This window comes from Tenrec ecaudatus, chromosome 8 (genome assembly GCF_050624435.1).
Source record: "Tenrec ecaudatus isolate mTenEca1 chromosome 8, mTenEca1.hap1, whole genome shotgun sequence".
NCBI classification, from domain to species: domain Eukaryota; kingdom Metazoa; phylum Chordata; class Mammalia; order Afrosoricida; family Tenrecidae; genus Tenrec; species Tenrec ecaudatus.
The window spans coordinates 117,956,760-117,978,010 of NC_134537.1; the positions used below are offsets into that span (position 1 = coordinate 117,956,760).

General features: G+C 44.3%; 1 protein-coding gene across 7 annotated transcripts in view; it reads right to left on the reverse strand.

The window, feature by feature from the left end:
• Positions 1-21,251, reverse strand: part of MTUS1 (microtubule associated scaffold protein 1) — a 158,508-nt gene that overhangs the window by 41,276 nt on the left and 95,981 nt on the right. For 3 of the 7 annotated variants that reach the window (XM_075556772.1, XM_075556774.1, XM_075556771.1), the window contains 2 exons: positions 12,661-12,795; positions 11,709-11,747 (listed from right to left, as the gene is read on the reverse strand). The exons of 2 other annotated variants lie outside the window; for them this stretch is intronic. In XM_075556772.1, the coding sequence (XP_075412887.1) occupies positions 11,709-11,747; positions 12,661-12,795 (174 nt within the window). Of the gene's footprint in view, positions 1-1,589; positions 2,066-11,708; positions 11,748-12,660; positions 12,796-21,251 lie in introns of those variants that run through there. 2 more of the 7 variants (XM_075556773.1, XM_075556778.1) reach the window with 2 other exon arrangements.

Consider the following 21,251-nt stretch of genomic DNA (forward strand, 5'->3'; position numbering starts at 1 on the left):
GACTAATTCAATATCATGCTTCATCCAAAACCGAGAAGCTACAGCCTGCTAAAAAGGAAGAGGTACATAAATGTGAGTTGTCATACGTAAAATTAACGTTAAAAAAGTAAGGCAGAGCAGCCGGGATGGGCATGTGTGGTAGGTCCACTTGCATATAACAAAGAAGAACCTGAAAGGCTTACCCGGGCTTCTGTCTGATGAGAAGACGCCTGCACAGGGACCCAGACAACCACGAGAGGAGCAACGTGGGAGCAGCGGAAAGGGGCCGGGGCCAGACCCAGGCTCACTGAGAAGTGCACAACCATCTGTACTATTTGGGTGTCTTTTAACTAAGAGCATCTATTATTTCAATAATAATTTTTATAAAGGCAACGAGACAAAAATAGAAGCCACTGAGCGCTCGTTTTAGATAAATTATTGAGACTCATGAATTATTCCAGACAGATCACCCTTCTATTTTTATGTTTTCTTTTTTCAGGTTGACAGTGTTGGGCTGGCATGTCAGCCAGGAGGGAGAGGCAGAGCCCGGTGCTCTCCCGGCTCACACTCCTGTACCTGCCACTGTCTCCCCCAGACAGTGAGCAGAGGGCAGACGCCAGTGACAGGTCCGGGGGAGTTATGGAACACGAAGAGAGGAGCTGGGACCGTAAGCATCATCCCACAGAGCAGGCAGACGCCTCTGGGGAAACGGAAAACAGTCAGCTGAAAGGGGAAAAAAATCACTAGGGACAGAGGCAAGCCAAGAGAAAAACAAGCCACAGAGGGCAGGCAGGCACATGAAACACACAAACTCTCCTGTTTACACCTGGGCCAAACAGTCCCAGAACAGACAGGATCCAGCCCAAAGCACGCAGGACAGCACCCTGGGTGCTACAGCCCCCCCCCCGTAATGGCCACCCAAAGCAGGCGGTCTTTACATGTGGGGCAGCTGCGCTCTCTAAGCGTGGACATTAGGCAGGTGGACATAAGCTTGAAAAGCAGAGTTTATTTCCACCACAGGCACACGAAAAATAACGAGCAGAGACAAACAGCCACATTGGTGGCAGCGTCTTGTGACCCTGTGCCTTTCCACCATGAAGAACAGAAAACGCAATCTGAGGTTCGCTTCCCTTTACGTCTGAGGATGGTTCCAATGTCGGAGTTGTTTCGAATGCTACACCTGAGTATCATTTAAAAGAGCTACCATCACCTCAGTCAGAAACGATACAGGGACAATGGTAGGAACTCTTGTTTTCTTTACGGAAAACCAACACCCTCTGATGTTTGCCTGGGTGCTGCTCTCCAGACCATTTGAAGAGCAAGGCAGTTTAACAGGTGTTGTTGACCACAGATCTGCTGGGGTCAGAGCCCCAAGGTAGCTGTCTGCCACACGAGCCCAGCTCACGTCTGCTCACAAACAGTACCTGTACACACTCCCGTGATGAAGCACGAAAAACTGCACACTTTTCTGCACCTTAAACATTCCTCGTCCATTAGCAAGAGCTTTCTCCCATCGCCACCCCCCCCCCCCAATTCCCCCTTCAAAATCCCCACCAAACAGCTGCAGGTTCATCCAGACTCCCGTCGGCAGAGACCTGGGCAGCACCCACCTGTGTGGAAAATAACAGAGCTTCTCCTAAACCCCGAAGGGAGCCGGAGGTTCCGAAGCAATCCTTTGGCCGTCAGCCGGACGTGAATGGTGGATAAGGAGAATTTGGGGGACAGCAGCATGTCTTCAGAGCAGGTAGCGGCTTTCACAGAAGGAAAAGCTTCCGTGGGCTGTTACATGCTGTCTGTTGACACCCCATCCCCTTAGCAGGCAAGAAAAACAGCAAGAGAAAACATGCCTAAGTGGCAAATGTCATTCCACTACATCTACACACGTGTGTGTGTGTGTGTGTGTGTGTGTGTGTGTGTCGCGGGGAGGGGGTGACTGGGGGAGGAGGAGAAAAGAAATTTTAAAAATCTCCCAAAACAAAGCCAGAGAAGCCAGAGCTATCCAAGGGTTCCCGGCTTCCGCTGTCCCTCCCAGATGTTGTCAAAGCAAAGCTTTTCCTTGGAATGAGAGCTCCGTGCGCATCCAGGAAGCAGCAGCCTTGGATTACATCACGCTGTGATGTGAGGTTCTCGTAGAGCCGGGGAAGGGGAGGGGAAAGTGGGTGGTCTTAGGAGCTTTATATAACAGCCAATTATGTCACGGGTCCTCTAACGACTTAGAAGATCATGATGGGGAATTAACTGTTTTAGTGCCTCATGTTTACTTAGTAATTACATGAAAAATACTAAGGTCTTCATTCAAGAAATCTCGGTTCCGGTTTTTATGTTTTTAAATTTATTGTGTTCATATTACTAACACGGAATATATTTTTCTCACATATTTTTATGCAAGCCTACCTATAAATCTGATACCTTAATAAAGTGAAATTAGGTGGTTTCAAGAAAGGAAAGTTCCCAACTATGATTTTTAATAAAATTTCTGTTCCACCCTATCAGTGATGGATGAGAAGTTAAAATTCAGCGTTGATACTCACTCCTGGGCTACGGCCCCCAGCAATGGCCAACAACAAAAAGCTGAGGCAGTTTCTCTATGAGATGGAGTTTAATAGCTCCTGAGGAATGGGAAGCAGCTCACTCAGCTGGGCAGCTCCCTAAGGTCTACACATTTCAGCTATAGACAATTGGGGGCCTCTCGGGTGCTTTGAGGGCAGGAATGTGGGGCAGTTCCCTGCTCTCCAGTTGATTCTGACTGATGCATCCTTTACTGGTGTCTCTGACACTTAATTCAGGAGAGTGGCTTGCGAAGCATAGAAAAATATAATAGCAATGGATAAAAAAAGAAAAAGAGTAAGAAAATCATACCAAAAATATTCTCATTTAAATGACCCTAATGACTACATCAGATACAACCCAAATTTTTACACTATAACAAGGCTGGTTCCCGAAACCTTGTTAACATTGAAAAGTATACAAAACAATGTGTAAAAGTGACTGCTGTCTGTTTCCAAGGCTCACTCGGGTGAGATCCAGTAACATAAATGCATGCAGACATGTAGCAATCAAGAGTCCTTCTGTTGAAATGGGTGGGCATCGGTGCCCCTTCAGGACTGCCAGAGCACAGCCAGGGGGGCAGAGGGAAGGAGCTAGGCAGGAAAGGAAAAGCTGAATAGTGCCTCCTTGCCCTTCTGAGCTGGGCAGCAAGAGACACACCTACACTGTGTGCTCGCCCAGATCACGGGCTCCCAAGCACGCCGTGTCCATGGCAACTGAGGCACAACCAGCCAAGAAGAGCTTCATAAGGTACTGCCTTTTAACACACTGTTCACTTTGAATGTCTTTCCTTCCAGATTCTGCATACTAAAAACAATACCACCATCCCCTCCTCCCCCCAAAGAAACCTTTAACACCCGAGCACCAGTAAGCATTAAAACTACAGATAGGGGCACAGAGCCTAATATGACTACTATTAAAAACAAACATAATATCCCAGATAGTGGAAATGTTGGTTCTGTTTATGCAAGTTATAAATGACCCCAATCAAAAGTGCAATGCTTTAGTGCAAACCATTCAAACGAGAGGATGTTAATCACCAATTCATTTTATACATTAAAAAAATCAAAGTTATACTGTTATACTGCATATATTAAAAGCTAATTGTTAGCGACCTTTTCTTTAATAGACTAAGATACTGAAAGAATCAAGAGAAGCAGTGCCAAGTCAAGAAGGCAAAAATCAGACCACACAAAAAAAGGGCAAAACCCAGTGTCTTCCGCTTGTAAAACACACACACACAACACACACAGCAGGAAAGCATAAGAAAGAGCGTAGACCGTGCCCACCTACATGACCAGATCCAGCCTGCTAAGCTCACTTCTGGAGCCCAGAACAGAGCCAGACTCCGGAGCAGCGTGGTCACCCTAAGCCCTCGCTAAGACTATAATGTTATTCAGTCCAAGATGTAGTCCTTGAAGCAAGCACAAAGAAAATAAAATCACCCAGAATTGTATACTATGACTAAATTGGGTCTCTGGGACAACGTCTTAAGAACAGCAGGCGTTCCATATGTGTTTGTAAAGTGAATGAACTAAAACTACATCAAACATAAAAGTTTTAAAACTGAAAACAAAACAAAAAATTAAAAACTGGCTCGAGTTTCAATTATTTCCTTAACACAATCTGCCCCCTGGTGGCCATCTAGGGGAAGGGAGCCAAAGCAAGGCGTTTCTCTAGCCACCAATCATTCCCAAACCCACTGCCATTGACTGGATCCTGATTCACGGTGACCCTATAAGGCTGTCAGTCGTAAGTGGGGCGGACAGCTTCATCTCTCTCTGGGGAGAGGCTGGTGAGTTTGGAATGCCAACGTGTGGTTAGCTGCCCAGCGCTCGGGCAGCAGGATCGTTGTCACAGCCAGTTCTCCAGGACCATCCACCGGATGGCAGGCACTGCCGTGTGCACTTCCCCATATCCACTTCTTGAAACCGCCAAAGCAGCGGTTACGGCGGTGTGGTTACATTGATTTTAACGCTACACATACTTCTTGGAGGCAAAAGCAGAGATTGCAATGCTGGGTCAAAGCGGTTCTTTGTTTATTTGATGAGCGCCTATCGTTTGGGTGATATGTGTACTATTGTGTAATTTGTGGCATAACACTAAAGATAGGAGGCGGGTCTAAAGATGAGAAGGTGTCCCTTTTTAAAATGTCAACCTTCATGGACCCATAAGATTAGAAGCTCTCAGAAGAAGGGAAATGGGGAGGCAGAGGAAGTGGGGTGAGTGATGTCACATTCTGGTGTTATAATCAATGGCATTAAAATGTTATGAATTGTTGAGTGGCAAATTAATTAGCTCTGTAAATTTTCACCTAATTTACCATAAAAAGCATGTAATTTAAAAGACTACCCCAAAATGAAAAAAAGGCAAGCTGTCAACTGGGAAAATATCTTCAGCCATCATATATCCAATGAGAAACCAATAACGAAAAAAATCTAGCAAACTTCAAGAAATTAAAAGACAAATGGTCATAAATAGGTAAACAACTTGAATAGCCATCTTACCAAAAAGGATAAGGAAAATATTTTTGCTCAAGCAAATCAAAACCACAGTAAGATTCCACTAGGATACTATGATTAAATAACAACAAAATGCTGACAAGGAGATGGTGATATTGAAACCCTTACCCGCTGCTAGAAGGAGCACCGGTTGCACTATAGGCTAGCCAGTAGTTCAAAGCCACCATCTGCTCTGAGGGATAAAGGTGAGGTCGTCGGCACCAGGAAGATTTACCATCTCAGCACCCCCAAGGACTAGTTCTGCTCTGTCTTAGAGAGCCACGAGGAGTCCTAACTGACCTGATGGCAGTGGGGCTGGCTTGCTTTTGGTTTTGAAAACAGTGTAGGGTTCCTAAAAAAACCTAAACATAGAACTACCATTTGACCCAACAACTCTATCCCACGAATTCACCCTAAAGTCGTGAGAGCGGGGACTCACAAAAAGGCTAGTTCACCAGTGTTCTTTGCAGCACTGTCTGCAATAGATAAAAGGCACAAACAACATCATGCTGAGTGAGGTAAACCTATCACAAACAGACAAATGTTTAATGACTTCACTTCTATAAGGAGGCACAAAAGAGGCAAACGAGTACAGTCAGTGTGTACTGGTGGTTACCAGGAGTGGGGGGTGAACTGTGCTATGAACATTTGCATAGATTAAGAGTAAGCTTTCACAGCTGATTGTGGTACTCACTCATAATAGGTTAACCTATATCGAATGGAATTGGTCAAAGAAAAGAAAGGAGGAGGCGCTGCTGAGGCTGCTGATGTACCAGAAAACACCGCCTGGGTTTTGCTCCCATAGTTTGGGGCTTAGGGTCAGGGCTTCATGGGATATCCCCGTTAATTGGTTTAATCATGTGTTTGGTGCATCTGTGCTACTTCCCAGGTTGTGTGTCTTGCCTGGGTCTGGAAAGCTTGCAAGCAGCCAGTCAAGGCACAGCAGGGGAGGCATGAGGAGTCAGGAATAGTGGAGGACACGGAACAGGTGGGCCATTGCCCTCACCAACAACTGCCGCCTTTTTTACGGGAGCATGGTGGCTGGTTCCCATCACTGAACACTGTGATCGAAGATTTTATAGAAGAATCTTGACCCAAAGGGAGGAAATTCAAAGTGAGAACTTCAAATTATCGTGAAGACTTTCGGGACCCAAACAAACCCTTCAAACTGCTGCCCTATAGACATACAAGTGTACTACATACAACTGGATGATGGATTGTGATAAATTTGTAAGAGCCCCCCAAATAAAACGATTAAGTAAAAAACAAAACAAAAAACTACAGCACTGAGAAATCTGTAAACCTTAAACCAAAAATATCCTCTGAAGTTATCTTAGAGCCAAACAATAGTATGCCTTAATCAGAGCAAAAAAAGGGGAAAAGTCTGCCTTGAGTTTGTGTTCTTTTAAGACTCACATATTGTTTGCTTGTTAATATATTCTGTTTCTGGGGGGAAAAGAGGGGTGACACTTTTGTTGTCAAATTATTGCTGCTTTTATACCAGTGCTCTTGGAAAAGTCTTTTCTTGCCTATATTCTTCCTTTTTAAAAAAGAAATCATTTTATTGGGGCTCTTACAGCTGTTACCACCATCCATCCATGTGTCAAGCACATTTGTACATTTGTTGCCATAATCGTTTTCAAAACATTTTCTTTCTACTTGAGCCCTTGGTATCAGCTTATTCTCTACCCTCCATAAACCCGTGATAATTTATAAATCCCCCCCATGTATTACACCAACTTCTGTACCCCTTCCCCCACTTTTGAGGAAGGGGTTATATGCAGAAAGGTTCCCCATTCCCCCCCACCTTCCCCTTCCCTCCTGGTATCTCTACTCTCATTATAGTCCTGAGGAGTTTATCTGTCCTGGATTCCCTGTGTTGTGAGCTCTTATCTCTAACTCTTATGTTCTGGTCCAGTCAGATTTATAAGGTAGAATTGAGGTCATGATAGTGGGGAGTGGGGGGCGGAGAGGAAGCATTAAAGAACTAGAAGAAGGTTGTATGTTTCATCAGTGCTACACTGCACCCTGACTGACTTGTTTCTTCCATGTCACCCTTCTGTAAAGGAATGACCTGTTGTCTACAGATGGGCTTTGGGTCTCCACCCCACACGCCCCCTCATTCACAATGATATAATTTTTTGTTCTTTGATCTGATACCTGATCCCATCAACAACTCATGATCACACAGGCTGGTGTGCTTCTTCCATGTGGGCTTTGTTGCTTCTCAGCTAAATGGCTGCTTGTTTATCTTCAAGGCCTTAAGACTCCAGATGCTATATCTTTTGATAGTCAGGCACCATCAGCTTTCTTTACCACATTTGCTTACGTACCCATTTTGTCTTCAGTGATTGTGTCGGGAAGGTGAGCATCACAGAATGCTTGATTATTAGAACAAAGTGTTCTTGTGTTGAGGGAGTACTTGAGTAGAGACCCAATGTTCATCTGCTACTTTAATACTTAACATATAAACATAAGTACATAAATCTATTTCCTTATTGTTTTACATATACATGCCTGTATTTAGATCTCTGCAAGTGTCCTTTGCCTCCTAGTTCTTTCCTCTATTTCTTTTTACTTTCCTCTTGTCCCACTATGATGTTTGGCCTTTGATTGGGTTTCAGTTAATTCTTCTTGGTTACATTGCCCTTGATTAAGCCCCACCAGACATCCTATTCTCTCCCTATTGATTTTAGATCACTTGTTCCCTTGTCTCTGGGTTGGTTGATATCTTACTTCCTTTCTCTCTCCCTTGTTTCCCTGAACCATGATCCCATTGAATTGTTTATCTTGCCTATCTTATCTAGATAGACCTGCAGAGACAATAATGAGCATAAAAACAAGACAAAACAAACAAACAAACAAAATAACAACAACAAACCAGGTTTGTTTGTTGACCTTTAGGAGTATTTTCCTGTCAAATCTGATGGGGTGCCACGCTCTGGCCCCCAAATCTATTTTTGGCATTGCCTAGGGACTTCATTGCTTTGTTCCCCTTGCAGCTCTGTTGCACACCCTTAGTGTTTTGCCCTAGTGTAATGGGGTCAGATCAGGCACAATTCTTGCACTGTCTTCAGTGTTGGCCCCTGTAGGGCTATGGGTCAGTGAGGGATGTCGAGTCTTGTGGTGGGGCCAGCCCTATCATTGTCCTCTCTGTGCATTGGCTGCTCTGAGCAGGAATATCATCCTCAGGGCTTGGTGGGCCAGGGTGTGCTCCACTCTCTCTCCTTCCCTCTTCATTTGCTTCTGAGTGCTCTGATCAGATATAGCTCTCTCCCTGAGCTGTAGCTCCAGTGCTGTCCTCTGAAGTGCATTCTTCTTGGGTGAGGGATGGTATGGTGGCGTTCTAATCTACATTCTTAATGATTTTATTATTTACATACGGGTGTAGTATGTAAAGTTGGGATCTAGCTACTTTGAAAGGATAACGATTGTCTTGACAAAGCTACTAAGTAACGAGCACCTCCGGCCCCCAATATGAAACACCAAATTTATCACGTATCAAAATATCTTTTCTTCAAGCATGAGGAAAATGATCATAGTCACAAACAAAGATGAAAGACAGAACTCACCTCTACTTTTAGCAGAAGAAACTCTGGCAACATCAATACTACCTCATCAAAGCAAGTTGGCAACTCAACCATTTCCCAAGACTTGCAAGAGTGACAGACGGAAAGGTGGAACTCCCATTCTGCTGTGCTGTCTGTCCTACGGGGTGTGGAAGGCACAGTGCACTTCATTCTCTCTAGGGCAGACATCATGGGACCTGAGACCGATGACCATCACAGGGCAGGGTAAAGACCACGCTCACGTCTCTGGCATCCCAAACAGCTTTAGGAAATAACAACATGCTGTCCTTACAAACAGTGGAACAGGTCTATTCAGTCAATATTGGCTAGAATCTTGGGGCATCCTAGTCTTTAAATAAATTCCAACCACTCGGGCCCAAGGTAATGATTCTTAACTTTCGTTGGTCTTTCCTGCTTGTTTTAAGGATGGAAAATAATCCAACTTCCTGGAAAATAATCTCAAAATAAGCCACTGGAATATGATAACAGTGGAAAGGATTATAACCATCTCCATCCGAACAGCAGGGGCAGCTATCCACTGAGCACCTCTGTACAACAATTCTCTGAGGCCAAAACGATCCCTAGTACAAAGGTGAAATAGGAAACTCGGAGGCCAAGACCCAAACACACACAGAAAGGGCAAGACCGAGACTTACGCCCATATCCAACGCTTCAAAAATTCAGCCTCTATCTGCTCTTCTTCACTGTCTCAAGAGATAGTAAGTTCTTTTAAATATGTGAATTTATGACTAAAGGATAAGCTAGAACACAGGTATCCTTTCCAACTATTACATCAGACTACAATTTTAAAAACGACACCCACTGATCACCAGATTTCAGTAAAGTCTGAACTCTTTCATGTTGTCTATCACCCAAAAATGACATGAAACGTTTGGAAAGCAATTTGGTCAAGTCAACCTGTCCTGTAGGGTTGCTATGAGGTGGCATTGACTCAGCAGTGAGATTTTGTTTGTTTTATTGATGTGTAGATAGTAATTAAATAGGCTGGGTAGCATTTCATCTAATGAGGAGTAATATCCTTGGCTCCCCCAAGAGGTGTTCTGTGTCCTCTGTGAAATAGGAAAGGGTAGTGGCTAGTGGATTTGAACTGCTGCTTTTGCTTGGACTTGGGCAGTTAGCTGGTACTACAAGGTTAGTAGTTCAAACCCAGCAGCCACTCCAAAGAAGAAAGATGAGCTGTCTTATCCTGAAAGAGTTACAGTCTCAGGAATTCTATCTCCTGTGCCATACAATTTTTGACTGCCAAGAGAACAGCAAGCAAAGCCAATGAATCACAGTCGGTACCATGTTAAGGAGGAGCCTGACAGACTATCTAGTTCAACCTTGTCAATTACACATGCAAAAAGAAAACTAATATCCAAGAGATACAATGAACCAACCAAAGTCACTGCCAGTGTGAACACCTTAGCATGGGAGTTAGTCTTCTAAAGTACTCCTCAGCAAGCTCATTTTAGTTCCGGTGCCAAGTTACAGAGCCTGGACAAGCTATGTTCCTGATTTGTGGGAAACACATGAACTTGGAACAACTCTCTATTAAATGGCTGCATTGACTTGTTTCCAGTTCTTTCCACTGCATGATGGGAGTACGTCAAAAGACTAAGGTGTCGTCGGAAGCAGTCTCTCTAGAACTCTGTCAGCACCCAGTTTCTACCTCATGGCTAAACACTGCTTTAAAACTGGGCCCTAACGCCATCGGGACCAAAGGTCCATTCTGATATCCTCCTTTATAAAATGCTTGTAAAAATATGTGAACTACTTTGCAAATGTGGCACAGTGTCATGTGTCTCAATGTAACAGGACGTTTTCTTTTGTTTGCTTTTAGTCAGAAATGCTTTAGTAACCATGGACAGCCACCTGCAGGCTATTTTGAGGACCGTCAGAATTCACATCATTCTGCATGGCTGAGTCTTCTGTAGATGAGTGACTATATTGGGACCATCTGAAAACGATGGACAATTGTGACAGAATCCCTCACACTACCTTTCCCTATTTCACAGAGGACACGCAACACCTCTTGGGGCGCCAACGATATTACTCCTCATTAGATGAAATGCTACCCAGCCTATTTAATTACTATCTACACATCAACAAAACAAAGCAAAATCCGCTCTGCTGAGTCAGTGCCAACTAATGGCAACCCCAGAGGGCAGGACAGGACTGCCCCTGTGAGTTACAGAAACGGTGACTCTTTATGGGAGTAGAAAGGCCTATCTTTCTCCCTCAGAGCAGCTGGAGGTTTCAAACTGCTGACTTTGTAGATTGCAGCCCAATGGGTAACCACCATGGCACCATGGCCCCCTTACCTAAACCCCAAGCCCAAACTCGCGGCCATCAAGTCGATTCTGAATCCTAGTGGCCCCCTAGGACAAGGTAGGACAGCCTGTGTTGGTTTCTGAGACTGTAACTTTACAGCATTAGAAAGCTTCACCTCTTGTTGCAGAGTGGCTGGTGGTTTAGAATCTGCAACGGACCTAGAAGTCGTGTGGCTGTGTTACGGCTCTCTATAAAAGAAGGGCGCACAGGCAGCGTCTGGGGGTCTGGGACGCTGTGATATGAGAGTTGTAGTGAACACATTATGGAATCCTCTCCAGCTTCTTGAGAGGCAGTTTTGTATTCATAGCTGCATTTCAAAGACGCAAGGCTGTACACCGTCTGGGAGACAGATATCCAATAGAAGTGTGAAACAAACAAACAAAATGCTGAGCTGTTCAAAGGGGTTTCACCTGATCCCAGAGAACATTTAGAGATTAGAGGCTATCCGATTTAAAAACAACACTTATTCAGAATAGCGTATATTCACTCATTCACTGAGATCACAATAACAGAATCACATTTTTAAACCAAGCTTTATTTTGCTACTATAAAATGTCATTTTATATAGCAGATGGGTTGCCAGCCATGCTTGCCAAGTATTAACGCTGTGCTTGGCCCATATTATAATCAACTGTGTTTATGCCACAAACCTGAAATTCTACTTAAAAACATACCAAGTAAAAAACACTGTAAATCAATTTTAAATGCTCGTGGTGATAACATGACTTCACAAAAAGAGAAATTCTTTCTCCTCATCAAATTTAAAATGGCTACTCACCTGTATTAAAAGCTGTATGTACATTTTTTCTTGAAGGACCTAAAACAAACATTTTAATTATAAGAAATATGCAATACCACACAAAACCAAACCACTTTCATGTCGACAAATAATCCTGTCACCACTAAATTGTAGGTTTCAGAGGGGAAACACTACTGAGATGCACTCCATTTTTATCAAGCACATTCTACAATTTAAGATTACATTCCAAATGCCATCAGAGTGATCGTGAAAGGGTGATATGAATTCTTCTTCTCAAAGGTTACATATGATCAATTTAGGTGGAAGATCACAGACCATGTTCAGTGAGGAACATGTGAAATCCAGGTTTCAATCATACCTACTTCAAATGTTTACTAAGCACAAAATGCTATTCCTGTAGACAGAGCAGGTGAGGTCAAGCTTTTTGAAAGACACCAACCCACGTGTGACTTCTGAAATGGCCAGGCATTAGTCCAGTTAATTGGCCATTCAGATAGAAAAAAAAAATTAAGTTTTTTTTTTTTCAAAACTGACAGGATGTCAAGTGTAACTAGGGGTGGTAAAATGTATAGAAATGCAAAAATAAGTCACTATATGACAACTTCACACAAACAGTCATTTCTAAGGAGTATTCGGAGTAATGGTACAGCTGCTGCAGTGTCTCTGTGGAATTTGACAGATAAGCTCATCTCTTCACGTGTGTGGCAATTAAAAGGGGAAAGCACTGATTCCGTCTCTAGTCTCTGTGATAGAAAGGCCGACTAACCCACAGGGTGGCGACTTAGCCGATGGAGCTTCCTGGTCCACCAAGCCACCTGGGGAATCTCTCTCCGTACAAAAACTTGTATCTGTTTTTTTACTAGACTTAAAAAAAAATTGTCCCATAAACCTGTCACAAATGTGACTTCTTAGCAGCCAGGTGCGTAACAGTGGCCTGTCCTCCCTGTTTGGCGCACAATGGGGACCGTACCTTTTGGAGTAGTTTTTAGTAAATGCACGTGGGCTCTGGGTACCAATGGCTTCAAATATGAGGATCCAGAGGAGCCGTTTTGAAATGCTGGTTTCGGAGTTTTTTCCTCATACTTGATGACAGTAGCATTACCAGCTGTGGTAAAACAGGAAAAGAAAGGGGCTGCGTTTTACGGTGTGGATAGACACAACATCAACCTGCCGTAAGTCCTTCCATCTTGCGTAAATCGCAAATGTCCACTAGCTCCTGGTGCCCACCATGACTGAGTTTGGGAACAGAGAGGCTGACGACTGGCTGCTCCCGTCCTCAGGGACGCCATCGGGCGCAGGCCCAGCTCACTCCTTTCGCTTCTACGCCCTGTCCTGTCCAGCTTTCCTGCCCGATTTTAAAAAGCCCTGGAATAAATGATATAGTCCGCCACACTGTGGCCAGTGCGCCCAAGGTGCCGCTAGAATCCACCTCCAGGAGGCAAGCCAGGGGGAGGGCTGGGCGCTGTGTTCGGGACGTGAGAAGGGCAATGTGCAGATCCACTGGCCCTCCGGGAACGGGCCCCTCCCAAGAGGAGCAAGGAGCTGGACCGCCAACAGCTGCTTTGCAGCAAACGCGCCAGAGTGGGCAGCGTCAAAGGGCATCTCACCTGAAGGAGAAAAGCAAACCATCTTTTCTATTGCACGCACACCTGTCCCGCTTTCGCATCCACAGAGGCATACTCTGGGCGGGGCAAGACATTCTGGGTGGTGAAGGCATTGCTGATAGCGAAGCCAGCGGGCCATTAACGGAACAGTAACGGTGGGAGCTCGCGTGAGGCTATGGCGCTGGGAACTATTCCACGGACAGGTCCTGACCAGCGGGGCTGGCCATCGCGGTCAGCTGTTAGCAGAGCTGGCAGACTCGGACGACAAGCCTCGGAACCTGCCCCGGAAAACTCGGCCACGGAACCCTGGGCGGCACACAGACTGTCACCAATAGAACAGGGAGCGGGAGCCCCTTCCCGGGAAAGCACTTAACATAACAGGGGCTTCAAGAGGTTCACGGGGAAAATTCCATGATCTTTTCATTCGATTTCTTCCACCAACGTTTTGAAGTCTCCTTTCGTCCCTGTTCACACAGTGGCTACAGGAGTGGGCTCAAGCAAAGCAGTGATCAGGAAGATGGCCCAGGAGCAGGTAGCGCTTCGCTCCCTTGTGCCCGGGGTGGGGTACCCCAAGTCAGAGCAGACTGGAGGGCAGCTAACACTTTTGCTCAGTAGATTGTGGTGTGATTCTGAGTTCAGCTCTGGTAACTTGGCAATGGAGAGGCTCCCACAGAAGTAGACCATCCTAATTCTGGATGAAGTGGCCAGGGTGGAAATGAAAGGCAAGAGTTAAGGGAATACTGTTTTTAGATCACACGATGACGTCAGTGATTCCTGGAAAGGGTGCCGTGTGTGTGTGTGTGTGTGTGTGTGTGTGTGTCTCTAATTTCTTAACTGAAAGAGAAGTACCCCAAGTGAAAATGACACCTAAGACCCACGACTACAGCTTTACAAATAGTAACTGAGAATGGACAGCTCAGGAACTTTCTGCCGGAACCAAAGTTGTAAGCCATGGAAAAATAATTGTGGGAAAGCTTCTGGCTTAAGTTTATTTCTGCTTTTGCCTAACAATGACTAAAGAAGCCCTCGGAGTCAAAACCCAAAATATCTCCCAGCCCCACAAGACATGTTTTTAAGTCCCTTTCAAAATGCGACTTTCTCTTTCATGCTAATGGAGATCCGCTGGTTAAATCGGGGCTCCTTTTTGTACTGTATCTGTGAGACTGGATTTGTGCCAGTGGAGAAAAAGGGGATAAGAAGACTTATTTCCACAACTCTGAATTTCATGAGACTCCATCTCACATAATACTTGTGCTGAGGGTGTATTTGGCATATCAAGCCCGATGAACAGCACAGAGGAACCATGGTGGCATAGTGGGTTACAAGCTTGGGATGCTAACCACAAGGTCAACAGTTCGAATCTACCAATTGCTCCACAGGAGAAAGGCAAGGCTTTCTACTCCTGTAAACAGAGTCTCAGAAACCCAGCGGGGCCGTTCTAGCCTGTCCCAAAGGGTCACTGTGAATCAGAGTTGACTCGATGGCAGTGGGTTTGGTTTTGGTTTGAGCGTATCTCTGTTCTGATGAGATAAATGACTATTCTTTAAATACAACCACCACTCCCACCATTGATAAGTCCTATTTTGAGCAGAGGGATTAAACATTTTCACATCCTATAAATGCCAAACAGCTTATAGAAAGTATTTAAAAACAGGGCCAGCACATGAAAAATAAAACCATAAAAGCTATTCCAAATAGAACAAAATGCAGTTTAAAAAAAAAAACAGCCTCTGCAATGATGCATTAAAAAAAAGTTATCTTAAAAAACAATCATTCCGAATTCAAGGCTTTCTTTTAATTCTCCAAAAGGAAATGATTTTTGAAAACATACACTGTTCAGAAGCTTAGCTCCTAAAAGGAATTTTAATGGCATTGTTTGGCTCTTCGTACAAGATGAGTTTTGATGGGATGACTAAGAATGCAAATTCAGCATTTGGTCCTTTTCATGCACCTAAGAAACGAAACCCAAACAAAAACACTCGGAAAGTTTCCTGGTTACCTCAGCCTGTAAGAGCATACGCTGCCGCTGCCTTAGGAACGTGAGTTCTAGTCCTCAGATCCCCCTTTGCTCAAACCTCACAAAGCACGGACTCACTGAGTCAGAGGGCAGTCGGGAGGTTATCTCACTTGTCCCTGATTTCCCAGCTTAATTTCCCCACCCCCCGCTGGAGTTATTGGTTGCCACAGAATCCTCAGTACCAAATTCTAAGCATACAGTTCCATTCTAATATCCAGCACTTGCCATCATAATTTCTTTATTACCAACTTAGAGGCTGGCTTTCAACTTACATTTCTAGCAGAGTGTGAAATGAGATGAATCCTTTGGAAATACTTTCTGAATGTGAAGGGAGCCAACGATGTTCACAGTGCTGACCGATCCCAACCCCTCCAGCGGTGCTTGAAGAGGCCATCTCAAGCCCAGAGAGGCACTCTGTTACTTCCCCTCGTCAGCACCCCAGCGAGCCATGTGTTAATCTCCTATGCCCCACAGCATCTCCAATATTAGGTCGGCCTTTCCATTTGCTGATGAACTTCTCTCAATTTCCAATTCTACCCTTGCCGAGAACCTAGAGCCCTAGACATCCAGGTGACAGAAATCTAATGGAAAAGGCAGCACGGAAGCTGTTTACACTGTAAAATCAGCAGTTTTCTTTTTCTTTCTTTCAAGGATGGCTTCATGAGCTTAAAATGACAGAATCAAAAATATCACAAGGCATAGCTTTTCAGATTTGCATATAAATTGAATATTGGGTTTTAATTAGCATAGGAACTTTTGAGCAACCAAAATCTAAGAAAAGAAGTGAATGATATTATCATAGAATATTAATGAATGGTATACAAGAGGCTTCAAAAAGTTTATGGAATAATTCCATTTTATTTTAATTAGATTTTCCATGACACTTTTGAAAACTTTTTTGAAATCTGGTAATAAAACCATGTATTATGACAATCTGGATTTTAATCTTACTTTTCTTGACACATTTTTTATCATAGCAGCAAGTAAGTCAAATCACCAATTCAGAAAAATTAAATTGAGTTCAATTTACAGACCTAATATAAAGTTGTATGATTCTCATGTCTGCGTTTCGTTTCTAAGCCTTAAACACAAAGACCTTCCTCTCACAAAGGCTTCAATAAAAGGATTTCTCACTGAAGCAAAAGGGACATTCCTCTTGAAGCACAATGCTCCTGTCCCTTGGGCCCCCTCACACAGAGAGCAGGAGGTGTTGTCCTGGAAACTGTCTCCCTGCCAATCCCAAACTCACTGCAATCCCGAGGCCATCAATTTAGTAACAGGCAGGAGTCAAAATCCGCCTTTCAAGGGTGAATATTTTGAGTCTGACTGAGGTACATAGACATGGGAGAATAGTTAGAGGTGTATGTAAATGCATCGCTGCTATGAATTTAAACACCCGACAGCCAGGTATCCCACAGCTTCTCACTTTTACCCTTTCCTCTGTCACTAAGCTGCAGGGACGCTGTGACTCACATCCACACATCTGCTTCCAATTCGCTCAACGCCATGCTGCAAGGGGGATCGCTGTTTTCTAGTCCAGTGGCTTCTAGTAAAACTTGACCGTCGTTCTTTTCTATGGGGAATGATGCCCTTTCAGTCCTTCACTTCCCCTGTGCCGACCTCCTGACACGGCAGCCTGGTGGGTAAACGGATGATGTCTAAATCCCCCCTAGTCCAAACCTACGATACTCCAAACAATAAACTCTTCAGTGACAACCCTCTAATATAACAGTGTCAAAGCATGAAATGGTATTCCCAATATCTGAATTCCGATTCTGACGTGGCCCCACTGCAGCTGTGCTGACTCCTTTCACTCCTCTGTGTGCAGTGAGCAAACTCATTGCGATCAAGTGGATTCTGGCTCTTGGTGACCCCATGTGCTACAGAGTACAGCTGTCCTGGAGCGACTCCTTGGGTATAATCCCATGGCCTTAAACACGGGCGTAGAAGCAGATCCACACGGCTTTCTTCTGTGGCGCTGCTGGGTAAACTTGAACCTCCCAACGTTAGGTAAGTAGTCGAATGCAAACAGCTTGTACCACCAGGTACCCTGTGTACAATCCAACCATCACTCACTGCCATCAGGTTGATGCCAACTCAGAGTGACCTTCCAGGACAAGGTGGAAGTGCCCCTGTGGGTTTCCGGGACTGTAACTCTTTGTGGGAGTAGGAAATCTTTCTCCCACTGAGGGGCTGCTGGTTTCAAAATGGTGACGTTAAGATTAGCAGCCCAATGAATAACAACCATGCCACCAGGGCCCCAGTGACTGTAGAATAACTAGATGTAAATATTGCAGAAGTAAAGATGCATGCTGTCACACGGAGCCCTGAAGGCATAGTGGATTATGTATTGGGCTGATCACCACAACATCAGCAGTTTGAATCTACTAGCCCATCCAAGGGAGAAAAATGAGGCTTTTTACTCTCATAAAGATTTACAGCCCCAAAAGCCCAAAGGGCAGTTCTAATCTGCTCTATAAAGTTGCTATTGACTCAATTGTTAAAATTTTTAAAAAATGTAAAAAAAGAAAAGAGGAGAAAAAATGATTAGGGCAAAGACTGTACAGATGTGCTTTATACAATTGATGTATGTATATGTATGAACTGTGATAAGAATTGTATGAGCCCCAATAAGTTGTTAAAAAAATAAATTTAAAAAAAGTTGCTATTGACTCGATGACAAAATTGACTCGAGACAGAATTGACTCGATGACAAAACAGTTGATGTGAGCACTCTATCACAGGGCCACCAGTACTGACTGGTACTCAGCGCCATGGAGGCCAGATGCACCCACAGAATTCTCCCAGACCCACTGCCACAATGCTGCAGGTGCTTCCATATAGCTAGGACTAATTAATAGGTTAAAATTTTTCACTGTTTTGTTATCCTGGGTCTGAGCTGTAACAGAATAATAGAGTCCCTGGAAAAAGTATCATTTTCTCATGGCCAAAATGCGGTTCAATAAAATGAAACTATTTAAAGGAAGAGGCGAGGGAGAGAGTCCCAGCCAGCAGGAGCATCGAATTCAAAGAAAAAACAAGAAATTCTCAGGAAAAGTCCACATACAACGAATCCTTTTCCTATTAGAGATGGCCTTTCCTGACTCAGATTTTATCTGTAAATTAACATCTAGTTAGGCTGGCTTTTGTTTGGTGTATTAAATTATGTATATACACACAGAGGCAACCTTATGTTCACTTCCTGGATTTTCTGTGGCTCAGTTTAACACTCCCCACTGTGTCGGATAATCTGTCCACCTGGCTCGCACTCACATTTTTTTTTTTTTGTAAATCGTTTTGTTAGGGGCTCATACAACTCTTATCACAATCCATACATACATCAATTGTGTAAAGCATATTTGTACATTCATTGCCCTCATCATTCTCAAAACATTTGTTCTCCACTTAAGCCCCTGGCATCGGCTCCTCATTTTTCCCCTCCCTCCCGCTCCCCCATTCCTCATGAGCCCTTGATAATTTATAAATTATTATTTTGTCATATCTTGCCCTGTCTGACATCTCCCTTCACCCACTTTTCTGTTGTCCGTTCCCCAGGGAGGAGGTCACATGTAGATCGTTGAAATCGGACCCCCCCTTTCCAACATACCCACCCTCTACCCTCCCAGTATCACCACTCACACCACTGGTCCTGAAGGGATCATCTTCCCTGGATTCCCCGTGTTTCTGGTTCCTATCTTCTGGTCTAGCCAGACTTGCAAGGTAGAATTGGGATTATGATAGTGGGGTGGGGTGGGGGTGGGGAGCTGGGGGCAAGCATTTAGGAACTAGAGGAAAGTTGTATTTTTCATCGTTGCTACATCACACCCTGTCTGGCTTGTCTCCGCCCCAAGACCCCTCTGCAAGGGGCTCTCCAGTGGCCTACAAATGGGCTTTGGGTTTCCACTCCACACTCGCCCCCTCATTCACTATGGTAAGATTTTTTTGTTCTGATGATGCCTGATACCTGATTCCTTCAACACCTCGTGATCGCACAGGCTGGTGTGCTTCTTCCATGTGGGCTTTGTTGCATCTGAGCTGGATGGCCGCTTGCTTACCTTCAAGCCTTTAAGACCCCTGACACTATATATTTTGATAGCCAGGCACCATCAGCTTTCTTCACCACATTTGCTTATGCACCCATTTGTCTACAGCGATCGTATCATGGAGGTGAACACACAATTATATGATTTTTTGTTCTTTGATGCCTCATAACCGATCCCTTCGGCACCTTATGATCGCACAGGCTGGTGTGCTTCTTCCATGTGGGCTTTGTTGCTTTTGAGCTAGATGACCACTTGTTTACACTTAAGCTTTTAAAACCCCAGATGCTATATCTTTTGATATCTGGGCACCATCAGCTTTCTTCACCACATTTGCTTATTCACCCGCTTTGTCTTCAGCGGTTGTGTTGGGAAGGTGAACATCACAGAATGCCAATTTAATAGAAGAAAGTATTCTTGCATTGAGGGAGTACTTGCACACTCACATTCTTAATAAAGCCTGAGCTTCCAAATTTCAATAGCAAAATTACTCAACTTTGTGGTAACAAGAATGCCATATATATATATATATATATATACACACACACTCCCTCAATAATCATTCAAAGAGAAAGAATGAAAACAACATTAATTATCAGTCTGGCACAACAAAGAAATTAATCAACAAAATGAAGAGTAAGCTCCTGGTTGGTTGGGAGACCATTTTTGGAAGTCATCCATCTGACAAGGGTTTATAATCCAAAATATATAATGAACTACTACAACTGAACAATAAAAAGACAACTCAATCAAAAGGTGGGCAAAGGACTCGAATCAGCATTTCTCCACAGAGGAAGCACAAATGGTCAGTGAGACTAGAAAGATGTCCAGCAGCAACAGTCACTAGGGAAACACAATCAAAACCTCCGTGAGGCGCCCCTTCATCCACCTGAGGATGAGCTGGGATTACAAAAATAACCGAACCATGATGGTGAGTATGCACAGAAATCCACTGCTCACAGGAATGTCAGGTGGTGCACAGCCCGTGTGGAAATAAGTTTGGTGATGTCCCACCACGCTCAATATCGAATCGCCATCTGACCCCGCAAGTTTGGTCCTAAATAGACACTCCAAACTAGTGAGAGACACAAACAGAAAGCTGTGCCCCAAAGTTTATGGCAGCACATTCACGGAGACAAGAAGCAGAAACCTGAGCGTTCCACAACAGCACCGTGGATACACACAATGCCGCGTGTACTACCCAGGGGACCATGACAGCCAGATTGGGACAGGAAGTCCTGATCCACGCCAAACATGGACGAGCCTTGAAATGAAATCAGTCAGTCACAGAGAAAAACTGTATGGTAGGCTCCATTCCACTGACATAGGAAATGTTTAGGATAGGCCAATGTACAGAGGTCAAAGCTTATTTAGAGTTACCGGGGGGTAGAAGGAAGGGAGAAAGAGGATGTCACAGTTTAGCCAGTTCTGTTAATGGTGGTGGATTCATCTGGAGATTGCAGTGATGGCTAGATGACAAACAACGCCACTGTAAACGCACATGTAAAAATGTCAGAAAGGCAAATGTTATATTTATAATATAGTATATATTACTGTACAATACATATTATATAGCATTCAGAAGCAGAGAATACAATGCACCAAGCCTCTTCCATAGCAACCATCACCCAACACAAAACTTTCTCACTAAACTGGACGGAGTTAAGAAACGGTCCCCACTCCGGTCCAGGTGATTCCTGGCAACCAATCAGTGTTTTCTGGTGAGACAATTCCCAGTTTCTACAAGAGAAAACCAAAAAACTGAGGATCCAAAAGGATGACTTCTTGTATCACAGGAGCTCTGCTGGTACCGTGGGCTAAGCTCTGGGCTGCTACACGGGGCGCAGCATCCATCAAGCCCACCAGCCACGCAGGAGGAGAAAGGGGAGGCAGTCTGCTC